General features: G+C 41.9%; 1 protein-coding gene across 3 annotated transcripts in view; it reads right to left on the minus strand.

Annotated features, from left to right (window-relative positions):
• The window catches only part of DNAH11 (dynein axonemal heavy chain 11), a 313,208-nt gene that overhangs the window by 122,761 nt on the left and 177,544 nt on the right, over nucleotides 1-12,903 (minus strand). For all 3 annotated transcript variants that reach the window (XM_060108331.1, XM_060108329.1, XM_060108330.1), the window contains 5 exons: nucleotides 12,491-12,652; nucleotides 12,027-12,220; nucleotides 8,024-8,186; nucleotides 6,984-7,107; nucleotides 6,416-6,558 (listed from right to left, as the gene is read on the minus strand). In XM_060108331.1, the coding sequence (XP_059964314.1) occupies nucleotides 6,416-6,558; nucleotides 6,984-7,107; nucleotides 8,024-8,186; nucleotides 12,027-12,220; nucleotides 12,491-12,652 (786 nt within the window). The remainder of the gene's footprint in view (nucleotides 1-6,415; nucleotides 6,559-6,983; nucleotides 7,108-8,023; nucleotides 8,187-12,026; nucleotides 12,221-12,490; nucleotides 12,653-12,903) is intronic.

The raw sequence follows: 12,903 nt of genomic DNA on the forward strand, positions 1-12,903 counted from the left end.
CTTCACAAGGCAATCCAGGGCTAAACATTAAAGATACTATAAATTAATTTAAAGAAAATTCAGGATAATACTTTCATAACCACAGAGTATGAAAATGCTTCCTAAAAAGCCTTAACACACAAAATCCATGAAGAAAAAAATCAGACTTATTTAATATATAAATGTAAAACAGAATTCATTGTAAACAAAGTTAGCAGAAATATGGTGAACTTTGAAAAGAACTGCCAACACTACAACAGACAAGGACATTATGGACATATGGCTATTATTCAGCTATATAAAGAGCTCCTATAAATCAACAAAAAGTCTAACAAACCAATAGGAAAATTGGCAAAGGGTAAAAATGGATAAAGGTTTCCTACACTTATTTAAAATAAAGCATGTTTGAGTTAAATAGTTCACTCCATACACCAAATTCTTAGAATCATTTGATTTTTTTTTTTCCCCCTCTGTGGGAGACTTCGAATCAAGAAGGCAAAGAGGGAGGTAAAGAAAATAGTGAGGGCTTCCCTGGTGGCGCAGTGGTTGAGAGTCCGCCTGCCGATGCAGGGGACACGGGTTCGTGCCCCGATCCCGAAAGATCCCACATGTCACGAAGCGGCTGGGCCCGCGAGCCATGGCCGCGGAGCCTGTGTGTCCGGAGCCTGTGCTCCGCAACGGGAGAGGCCACAGCAGTGAGAGGCCCGTGTACAGCAAAAAAAAAAAAAAAAAAAAAAAAAAAAAAAGAAAATAGTGAGAGATGTGAAAAAAAAAAAACATAGTTCTGAGTATGTACTTTGTATGTGTGTCTATACACATAGAAAACTGGAAGAAAATATACCAGTAGGTTTCCAGTTGTTATCTCTAGGCAATATAACTGAGCATAGTTTTTATTTTCTTCATATGGTTCTGTATTTTTAAGTTCTCTAAAATGAACATATATATCTTAAGTTATCAAAAATGAATTTCCTCTCTCTCTCTCTATATATATACATAGATATAACATATACTTATGTATGTATATAATGCATAATATATATAATTTAAAAATACAGAACCAGGGCTTCCCTGGTGGCGCAGTGGTTGAGAGTCCGCCTGCCGATGCAGGGGACATGGGTTCGTGCCCCAGACCAGGAGGATTCCACATGCCGCGGAGCGGCTGGGCCCGTGAGCCATGGCTGCTGAGCCTGCGCGTCCGGAGCCTGTGCTCCACAATGGGAGAGGCCACAGCAGGGAGAGGCCCGCGTACCGCAAAAAAAAAAAAAAAAACAAACAAAACAAAACAACAACAACAACAAAAAAACAGAACCATATGAAGAAAATAAAAACTACACACACATACCCCCAACCTATAGACAGACAGACAGACAGTTAGATAACCACCCAGATAACTAAAACCTTGGGAAAGAATTAGGGGCTGCTACATACACTAAGGGTTCTTTTCCTTACAGCATCACATGGCCAGGAAGGAAGGCAAGAAAGAAGAGTTTTCAGGTTAACTAAAGTTATTAGGAGAGAAGATGACAGTACTATACTCTAAGGGTAAATGAGAATTATGCAGGAAAGGATGCACACATACACAGATGTGAAGGAGAGGAGGCACTTGGCGCTGACTCACGGTTTACTTCAGCCCATCCAAGGACACGCATCTGATCATCATTAATGGGCACACTGCCCTGTGGAATGCAGAGGTCACATTTCACATGCCAACAGGTTCCCACTACCCCTGCACTCCAAATAGGAACTGAGTTTGGGTGGTGAGCATGGGTAATGGGGTGGTAACTACACATCATTTAGCTTGACCTGCCAGGTGTGCTCGCCAACTCTTGTAACACATTAAGCTTCCCGTGTTGCCCAGCTAGGAACGTATGCAAAGGAAGCATCAGCTCATCAGAAATTCTGAGTCTTTGGCACATGCTGGTGAATACCACAATATATGAAACTAACAGAGAAATCCATTATTCCTTAGAAAAAAATCTGAGGATTTGCGGGTAATACACACAGATAAAGAGAAAGAAGCTGCCATTTTCTTGCTAAAAGGAAAGTCGTTTCTTTGCCGCATCATTTCTCCCTCCTAAGGTGCTGACCACTGATCTTTCTCATGATGCAGCAAACTAAGCGAAGGCCAAGAAGGATGCGAAGTATTTGAGGGAGAGATCTCATTCCTCCTCAGCATTTAACAAACAAAAAACAAACAAACAAAAATCTTCCTACTCATTTTAGTAGGGAAGAGATAAATTATTCAATTACTAATCCTGTGACAATAGGGAAAAATGATCCATACCTAACTCCAAAATAAATTCTAGCTTCTACCAAGGTGCATATGAAAAAATGTGACTATGAAAAGGCTCAGACAACATAGGTAAATATAAAACTGATCTCGGTTTCAGTAAGGCCTGCCAAAGCATAGAATCACAGGAAACGCATAGAAGAAAGGCCTGATGGATTTAACAATATGAAAATGCAAAACTTCTGTACTATATGAATATTACTAAGGTCAAAAAGAACAACCATGTAATTATCTCAAGAGAGGCTGCAAAGAAATCCAATAGGTAGATATTTCCTTGACGATATACATCCTGAGTCAAAAGCCAACATATAATGTAATAGTGAAACATTAGAAACACCTTCTTTTGTAGATTTGCCAATGCAGTGAGGAAGGAGAACGGATAAACAGAATATTAGGAAAGACAAAATATCATTATCTGCAGGCTATATATCAACCAACTAATAGAAAATGATGGATGAGGCAGTAAGGTAGCTGGTTACAAAACTAAAAATCAACAGTTCTCCTATATAGAAACAATACACCAGTAGAAAATTTTATGAAGGAAATAGTCCTTCTACAAAAGCAATGTGACCTTTTATCATGAAGATTCAATTCTCCCTAATTTAAAAAAAAAAGCTTTCAGCAGGATTTCAACCAAAATTTAAATAAAATGTGTTTAGAATCTGACAAAATGATTCTACTGTTTATCCAGACATTAAAAACATGTAAAAGCAACAAAGAAAACCTAGATAAGGGCAATGAAATACTAGATACGAAAAAGTATAATAAAGTCTTCATACCTTACATAGTACAGAGCTGGAATCAGTAGGAGTAAAAAGAAAATAGAATAGAGGATGTGGAAATAGACCCAGTTAACATGGCTATCTGGCATATAATAAAGCTGGTCCTTTAAATTAGTAAGGAAGAAATACATAGTGTTGAGATAAAAACACATCTTTTGGGGGGAAAACAAAAGTAACCTGAAACCTCTCGGCTCACTCTTTGTCATAAACAATAATGAATATATTCCAGATGTAGCATAGTTTTAAACATAAAGCAGGAAAGCATGCAGGCCCTGGAAAGGCTGATACTGCTCCTATTCTAAACCAATTTCCAATTTTATTCATAAAGCCTTTGTGACAAGATCAAATATTCACTTCCCCATACTCCCTGGTAGGTGGAGGTGACAAGGGACACACTTGTGATCAGTAAGACATCAGCTTCCTTCCCCACTCTTTCTTCCTACTGCACTCATCGTGTGATCATGAGGCAGGAAGCAGCAGGGTGGTCACTGGCGGGAGAGAAAGATGGAAAAGCACGGCTTTGTAAGGGGATTACTGAGCTAGTCTGGACTCTGACATGGGAGGGAGGCTTTCAGGAACTGTTCTTGGACATTCTCTTCATTTGTAGCCCAAATGAGTTCCAGTTGCTTCTAGTGAGAGTTTTTAAATCTTGGAGAGAAAAACACTTTCCTAAATATGTAAGAAACCCCAAATCCATAAAGGCAAACACTGATTAATCTAGGATAAAAACTTTAAAAATTTTCCAGAGTTATAAACAAATAAACAGACATGTACCATATATACATTTAAAAGATAAATGACAGAACAGGAAAAATATCCAACACATATATATAAGCCTAATTGCTTAATATGCACAGAACTCATAAACAAAAAACCATGTACAATTCAATGGAAAGGTGGGCCCTTTATGATTCAGCCTCAGAGGTTACTCAGCATCACTTCTGCTGAACTATACCCTACTCTATTAGCTGAAGCAGTCATAAGCCCACCCAGACCCAAGGAGAGGGGGCCTGAATCTCACCTGTGAGTCAGAAGAGCATCAGAGAAATTGCAGGCACAATTTAAAACTGCTACAAGCTGTAACTACTGAATTTAGCAATTCCCGTGTTAAGAATTTATCCTACAAAAGCAAGCAAAGCTGTGTATACAATATGCATGTAAAGGACGCTCATGCTAGCATTATTTGTAATAGTGGTTGTCAAATTGCAGCATGCTTCAGAATCACCTGGAGGGTTTGTTAAAACATAGATTTCTGGGTCCCACCTGGAGTTTCTAATTTAAGAGTTCTGGGGTGGGGCTGGAGAATTTGCATTTTTGAAAAGTTCCTAGGTGACGTTGATTCTGCTGCTCTGAACAACAGACTTGGACTGCTGCTGATTTATTACGTTATTGCCTCAAATTCTATTATTGTACTTATTTTCCCATTTCACAAAGAAAATCTGATCCAAATATATCGCAATGTAACAGGGAGAAATCCCCGGCCTCGTGACAACCTGGCCAACAGATGCTTAGTCACATTTTTGATGGGCAGAAAACTCTTTGGGCAACTGAACCTTGAATTCTGATTTCTAACCTCAGCCCAGAATTGCTCAGTAAGACCAATGTGGAATTTGAAACAGGAGGGTGGAAAAGAATCATAGTTACTCTATTCCTTAACCTCCTCAACAGAGGTATATTCACAGCTAATGCCACTTCCCATCCCTTCCTGCGTACTCCAGGCTTTACAGGAGCCGCAAAGTCCATTCCTAACTTTATTTATTTATTCATTTATTTTTTGCTGGTTGGGTCTTCATTGCTGCGTGCAGGCTTTCTCTAGTCGTGGCGAGCAGGGGCTGCTCTTCCTTGCGTTGCGCGGGCTTCTCATTGAGGTGGCTTCTCTTGTTGTGGAGCATGGGCTCTAGGCGTGCAGGCTTCAGCAATTGCAGCACGCGGGCTCAGTAACTGTGGCACGCGGGCCCTACATGAGCTTCAGTAGTTGCGGAGCAGGGGCTCAGTAGTTGTGGTGCTCAGGCTCTAGAGCGCAGGCTCAGCAGTTGTGGCACACGGGCTTAGTTGCTCCGTGGCATGTGGGATCTTCCCGGACCAGGGCTCGAACCCATGTCCCCTGCATTGGCAGGAGGATTCTTAACCACTGCGCCACCAGGGAAGTCTTCTGTTCCTAACTTGACAGGTGTGGAATACTAGAAGGAGTAGCAAATTAGTAACTTTTCTAGGTTACTAGGCATTACTATACTAGGAAGTCTCAATTTTCCATATTAGCATTTTACATTGGCTTTCTGCCATGAGTTTGGAGGGGCTTCTTGTTCTAATACGTCATCCTTCTTTTTTTTTTTTTTTTTTTTTTTTGCAGTACACGGGCCTCCCACTGCTGTGGCCTCTCCCGCCACGGAGCACAGGCCCTGGACGCGCAGGCTCAGCAGCCATGGCTCACGGGCCCAGCCACTCCGCGGCACGTGGGATCCTCCCGGACCGGGGCACGAACCCGTGTCCCTCGCATCGGCAGGCGGACTCTCAACCACTGCACCACCAGGGAAGTCCTACTTCATCCTTCTCGCTGCTCTTATTTGGTTATATTATAGTCCTATATGCTACACCAAAGAATGGAGTAGTCTCTGCGGAGGAACCGTGGGTTGAGCCTCAGATCATCTGAGTGATAGGCCATACTTATTTGCCCTGAAGTACTAACATAATAGTCACTTCCTTAGCTCAAACTCTTCCTCTGCTCCCTTAATGATTTACAAAACCCTTGCTTCACCCCCATTTACTTTCCCAGCCTGATCCACCTGGTTCTTCCTACAGGAACTCTCCATCCCAGTCATTTAGAGCTACCTGGGGTTTCTCCAAATATGCACCGTGCATTCCACCTTTACTCTTATAGAAATGCTATTTCCTGTCCCTGAAAGTTCTTCCCCACCCCATCGCTTCCCCATGAATTCCAAGCCACACCTGACACACAGCACATCACTTCCTCCAGGAGGGTCTAGTGCCATAAGGAAGGATGCTGTACGCCTCTGGAATCACACGGCACCCTTCACACTGGTCCCATACTACCATTATTTGTGGTGTCTCTTGTCTCCTGTAATAGTGTAAGTTCCTCAAGGACAGAGACCATGTTCAGTTCACTCGAGGAGTGCAATCTGCTCAGAGCAATGCTTTGTAGGAGCCCAGCATCACGGGACACTTGAAGAAGGTGCCTTGTGGACACTCATGGAAAAATGCAAATGTCCTTTCAAAATGAATGACTGGAAGTCCTTACAAAATGAATGAGTGGAATTCAAACTTCTCATATGAATTGTGAAACAGAACCATAGCAGAGTTCTAACAGCATGTTTAACTAAATGCAAATAAAGCAAATGTTACTTACTTTCAGCTGTAGTCGCACCCGGGCCAAAAAGAATTTCCAACAATTTTCTCTGGAGTCCACCATGCCCAGACCATGAACTTCATTACGAATTCCAGAAATTATCTTGTCTACATCTTCATCACTGAACAGATCAGGGATTTCCCCTGCCCCCAAAAGAATGAGTAGAGTTATTAAAAGACTGCCACAATTTAAATTTTATACATGACTTGAAATGCTTTATAATACAAAGTTCACCTTTAATGATAAAGAGTGTGAAACAGAAACGCAATTGTCCTTTTTGCATTTACAAGACACACAACCCACTGAGGACAAGCTATGACGAATCCACCCACTAAACTCGCACATGTCGGAATAACATTTACTTCACTGAAGGCCTCTCCAAGGCATCTCACATCCGCAAGCAGACTAAGAAAGAATATACTTCAAATTAGTTAGGTTTATAGGTTTCTCCCCAAAGCATGCCCCAGCAAACATCTCAAAGACAAATTATCTCTATTTAAAGTTCACTGAAACTACAGATCATTTGTCTTTGGGGAAGATCTTTCATGAAATGTGTTGATTTAATCACCTGATGCCAGAAAGTCATTAATCAGCACGAGAAAGCTCTCATCTAGAACCTGTGCATCTGTCAGCAGGAACGCAGTGGGCATGTTCTTGGCTCCGGTTCTGATGTACAAATTGGCAAGATCTACCTGTAAGGAAAGGAGGCCATTATTCACGCTGTATTAAAATGCTGGTGTGACGTTGGGAGTGTGTGTGCGAGGGCTAGGGAGAACTGAGGCGCTACAGTGGGAGGGCTGTGTGCTGTCCTTTCCCCCGTTTACATATTCTTTCCTCACAGTGACCATCTTCTTACGGGGGCAAACAGCATGACGTCACCTCCATTTCTGGAATATAATGATGAGTATCATGTTTGTGGCCTAATGGAGCCCAAGACGCAAATAGGCTCCTGAGAAACAACTCCTTTCTATTCGAGTAAAAGTGAATGTAGTAACGCCACTGTCAAGCAACACAGTTAAAAGAAGTTTTTGTCTCATTTCAACAGCTGTCTACTTCATTGGCTGGTGACTTATGTAGTTAGTTTTATTTAGTAATATTGAAAGCATATGGTTTGTTTGTTTGTTTTGCTTTAAAATAGCACTTGCCACAAACTCTAAGTACTATTTTGTAAGTACTGTTGTAACTCAAAAGCAAAATTTTAAAAACACGTCAGAGCTTCTTGACTGTGTTCCCATCATGTTTTATTTTCATAATCTGATCCAAAGTGGAAGAAATCTCTTCATGCTTGTAAAAAAAAAAGTATCTTTTTCCGCCCCCCCGAAATCGTATGGGGCTATGAATACTGCTGATTATCAAGTATGGTCAATGCAAAAGAAAGAACATGTTTGTGTAAGCAAGTATTTAATAAAATATTTTCTGAGCCAGTTCTACAGGCTTATAGGCTTATATACCTATAAATGTTGGTAGCAATTTGCTACTACTAATCTGACCATGAAGGAGAAACAGCCAACTAAATCCTCTAAAGAGCTTTCCCCCCTCTCCATGGATGACAGGAGCACTTATATCCTGGGGCAGAAGGGGCGCGGGGATGCCCATCACTGTACTTACCCGAAGTTCTTGGATTCCAAAGCCTTCGGTCAGAGTGATCTGGAAGACCTCGAGGCTGCAAACATGGGCTGCCAGGCGGGACAGGCTCTGCTTGCCACTGCCCCCCACTCCAATCAAGAGCGCGTAACCCCGAGGAGCCCGCAGGATCCGGCTGATGCGACACCTGGGGAGAGAAGGCACACCCCCTGCAAATGATATCCAACGAGCCCCGGGGCCATGTCTGTTTCATTTTTCACATATTTAGATACTAAATTCCAATTTTCATGTCAGACTTTCCGTCCCTGTTCCTTTAAACAAAGATGCTGCCCGCGTCTGCCCCTGCATTGCTCGCCTAACAAACCATCCTGGCTAATGACATCTGGACCCTCACTGCTGTATCACTCTCCACCAGAAGAGGACAGAAAATGAAGACAAGGCCTTTCATCAAAGCATCACACTTTCCTGATAAGCAAAAAAGATCCTAACCTCACATCAGCATCCACGTACAAGGACATCAAAGGGGGAATATTTGGGGGCCAGAAACCTTTGCTGTAGAATTACTGTGGAAATAATGGATTTGTTCAAACCGACACACACCTCACATGTGACTTGCTTCATGCATTTTAAACACCTGCCTTTTTATAGGATTCTTAACGTCCTTTGCACTAAAGCTTTCCCTGTGCCTCGAGCTGTCTAAAACATTTACTGAAACTGTTAGAATCCCAGAGTTAAATTTCCGGCAAGGTCAACTAATCCCTTGTTCTATATTACTGAAGAGATTCTGAATGCTTAAACTTTTGATACTATTGCTATATCTTACAGTTAGGAATAAATTGGCTTTAACATGATCAAAATATGAGTTTGGTTGAAGAAATTTGCCATAATTATGTCATAAATATTAAGAAAAGCAACAAAACAAAATATAAGCATATGGAAACCCAAATGCAAAAAAAAAAAAAAAAAAAAAACCAAACAGAAAACCAAAAAACCACACTGTTGTATTTGTTCTCAGTTGTTTTCCTGAATGAATTTAAACTTCAAGCCCTGAATGATCCACATAGATGTTTTTTTTTTTAAAGAGCGCTTTTTGAAAAAATGAAGTTGGGGTCACTTATACAAGGACCAACACATGTGAGCATTTCCTGAAAACCTTCAATAGCTGCAAAGACAGGTTATTTTTCCAAGCTCAGCCATCTCATTACATTTTATTTTACAGGACCACACAACAAAACCACCTTGGGAAAGCTGCGAGGCTACTCTAACATGAGTGACACCCCAAGTTACAAAGCAGGTTTGTCATTTCATTTTAATGTGTGCTTTGAGGTCTGTACCTCACCAGAGTCTCTCAGTGGCAAAAGTCCCTTTCTACAACTTTCAAGGATACTCTCTGAAATCATCTCTGATTCTGAGTAAATCAGCTTCTAGCTCATAATCCCTGATCAAAGTAATGGCTCTCCCTTTAGGTCACTGAGAACTCTGTGTTGAAGGATTAGAGGGGAAGATTCCTCAGCGCCAATGGGACATCTCCTCCACCCGAGCCACGACAGATGGTCAGCGTATACTAACCCAACCAGCAAGTGTTACTAATACCTCACTTATCACCACGGTCAGAGATTCTAACTGAAGCTTCCCTTCTGCGTAATCAGAGGATTGCAACTGCAAAGGGATCGATAAAACAATCAACACCTCACATGCTTATAGTAACTGATGATGGGGAGGCCTCCCAAGTTTTTCTTAGGCACTTGGGCTCAACATTTTAAGGGGGAACTCTTCTGAAAATTGAATTCTCTACGTTTTTTGGGTCTGTTTGAGTCGCCTTCCTCACATACTTCCTTCTTTCTTGATTTCTTTCATTATTTTAATCTTTGCCCAAATATCACTTGTTAGAAAAGCCAGTGTTATTCATTGAATGGCCTCCCCCCAAATTCATATATTAAAGTCCTAACCTCCAGTACCTGAGGATATAAGCTTATTTGGAAATAGGGTGATTGAAGAAGAAACTAGTTAGGATGAGGTCATAGGGGAGTAGGGTGAACACCTTATCCAGTACGACTGGTGTCCTTATAAAAAGGAGAAATCTGGATACAAACACACACAAAGGGAAACTGCCACGTGAAGATTGGAGTTAGGCTGTCATAACCCAAGGAACTACCAGAAGCAAGGAAAGAATTCTAGAACAGATCCTCCCCAGCACCTTCAGAAGGGAGCACAGCCCTTCCAGCCCTTCAGACTTCTTGCCTCCAGAACTGTTGAGACAATAAATATCTGCTTTTCTAAACTGCCTAGTTTGTAGTGTTTTGTCAGAGCAGCTCTAGGAGACCAGTACAGCCACTGAGAAATGATGGTGACTAAGAGAACAGGATTGGAAGGAAAGATGCAATCGACTTCCCACATGGCAGCAGCAACGGCAAGCTGTTTAGACTCTTCAACAAATCCTGTCATTCCCGTGCTAAAATCTGACCCAAAGCTTCTCACTGCAGTTAGAATGAAATAAACACCCCCTCCTCTGGTCAGAAGGAAACACGCTGTACACGTGAGGCCTGTGCCCACCTCCCCATCTTGTCACACACTGCTCTCCCCACGTCTCCAGGATGCTGCCACAATGACCCTCTTTCTGCTTTTGAACGTTCAGTCTTGAGGCCACATGAAATCTGCCCATACCTAGAATGTTCTTCCTCCAGAGCTTTCCATGCCTAGCTCCTGCGTATCATTTTGATCTCACCTTAAACGTCACCTCCTCACATAGACATCCAGTCCCTCTTTGGGAATCCACAGGTTTATTTCTCAGAGTCAATCAATTGTATTCCTCAGCAGGACATACCACTTTCTGCCATTTTTCTCACTTGCTTATTTGTTCATATCCTTGTCCCATCGCATCACTAAATCATAAGCTCGATTAGAGAAAGAACTGGACTGCCTTTGCTGCTGTCTCCCCAGTACCTCAGGCAACGTCTGACAGCACAGGTGCCACAGACAGTCGCATAGTCTGTGCACTGCACAAGATGCCCAGGCTAGGAGGTCAGAGCCTTGTCAGCCATGCTCTACACCAGGAGAGGGGCCTTTTTCTCATTTTCTGCCCAGAAAACATGGCCCTCCCTTTTTTTTTCTAATACGCACATAAGTACTGAATAGGCTGGCAATGTTTCTCTTTAGCACTAAGTAGGCACTCAATCAACATTCTTAACCAAGGAAAATCAGTTTGAGTCCACCCTGTCTCTGCCACTTATGAACTTTAAGGCTTTGAACAAGTCACTTACCTTCTTCTTTCTTAATATTCTTACCTCACAGAGGTACAGTAAAAGAAAATGAAATTATGGTCCTGATGGCACTTCAAAAGGTAGTGTACCTATGTAAGACCTTATTATTAAGATTGTGACATAATTTATAGAGACACTTAATATTTTTTAAAGGATCCATGACACCTAAACCTATTATTATTTATTTATTCATTTATATAAAACTTATCTACTATTATACAAAGAATTACGTTTGATATTCTTGTATTTGCTGAATGTAAGCAATAAAACCTCTTAGTGACCTTCTCTGAATCAGGCCCACACATTCATAGTTATATAAACTAAGAAGATTTGAATGACTTTTTGCAGAAGATAATTTTCTCATCTAACTCAGATTATCAATTACTTTTCTTTAATGTAAAAGTCAATTTCCTTCCTACATATGTACATTCTTGAGGTCTTTTACAAGTTGCCTCTTGCTTATGACATGGTAAGTGGCTGCATTTACTGGGATGTGACATATTTATGTCATTTAAGAGGGTTGTGGCTTACCTGTTTTTCTTCTTGTGTTGTCAATCAAGTTTTTTTTTTTTTTCATTTTTTGAGGTAACATCTGTTTTTAACATTATTTAAGTTTCGTGGAGACACTTAGTTTTATAATGTATGGCAAACAAGAAGTAAGAACTGATAGTTCCAAGTATTCAATAGATCACACTGAACTACAACAACAATTGTGGACACCCAGCCATTTTTACTTTGTGGAAAAGCATCACAGCCAGTCAACTCACACATGTTGCATGGCGTCTTCAAATAAAACAAGGTGCATGGCAGCATTGAGTTCGTTGTAGTTATCTAAGGCTTCGGTCAGAAATGTCCTCAGCACCTCCCAGTCTCTCATCGGCAGGTAACACGGGTCTTTGCTGCCATTAGCAAAATGGCAGTAGATGAGGGGCTGTTGAAGCAGCACATAGCTGTCTACACCCTGCAGGAGGAGGAAGAAAAAGACACGGTCATGTCAGTCTCCAGAAATGATTCATCTGGAGGCAGAGTGGCCTATGCAGGGAAAAGCTTGCAAATCAAACCATGAGTAGGTGGGTATGATGCTCCCCAGTACAGACCAACTGCATCCTGGGGTCACAGCTGTTTCAGCCAGGTAAGCGTATGCACAATTCATTCACATCCTTATCCCATTTCTGTCCCAATGCCAATTTGTGCCAGAGCAAATAGTGACCTCTGGCATTCATTTACTTACTTCAAAATATTTACTAGCAGTTTCCAGCATGTTTTTGTGAAACAAATTATGATCCTTTGTGTCTATCAGTTTGTCTCCATAAACACGAGAAGATTCATGAAGCCACAAACGTATTAAATCATTTGGACCCTTTAAACACTCAGGAGAAGCAAATAAAATCCCCTACAAGGCAAGAGTGATAAATATTAAAACTTCAGAAGGGGGCCTCCCTGGTGGCGCAAGTGGTTGAGATTCCGCCTGCCGATGCAGGGGATGCGGGTTCGTGCCCCGGTCTGGGAGGATCCCGTGTGCCGCGGAGCGGCTGGGCCCGTGAGCCATGGCCGCTGAGCCTGCGCGTTCGGAGCCTGCGCGTCCGGAGCCTGTGCTCCGCAACGGGGGAGGCCACAACAGTGAGAGGCCCGCATACCGCAAAA

The sequence above is a fragment of the Mesoplodon densirostris genome, chromosome 9, assembly GCF_025265405.1.
Source record: "Mesoplodon densirostris isolate mMesDen1 chromosome 9, mMesDen1 primary haplotype, whole genome shotgun sequence".
NCBI lineage: Eukaryota > Metazoa > Chordata > Mammalia > Artiodactyla > Ziphiidae > Mesoplodon > Mesoplodon densirostris.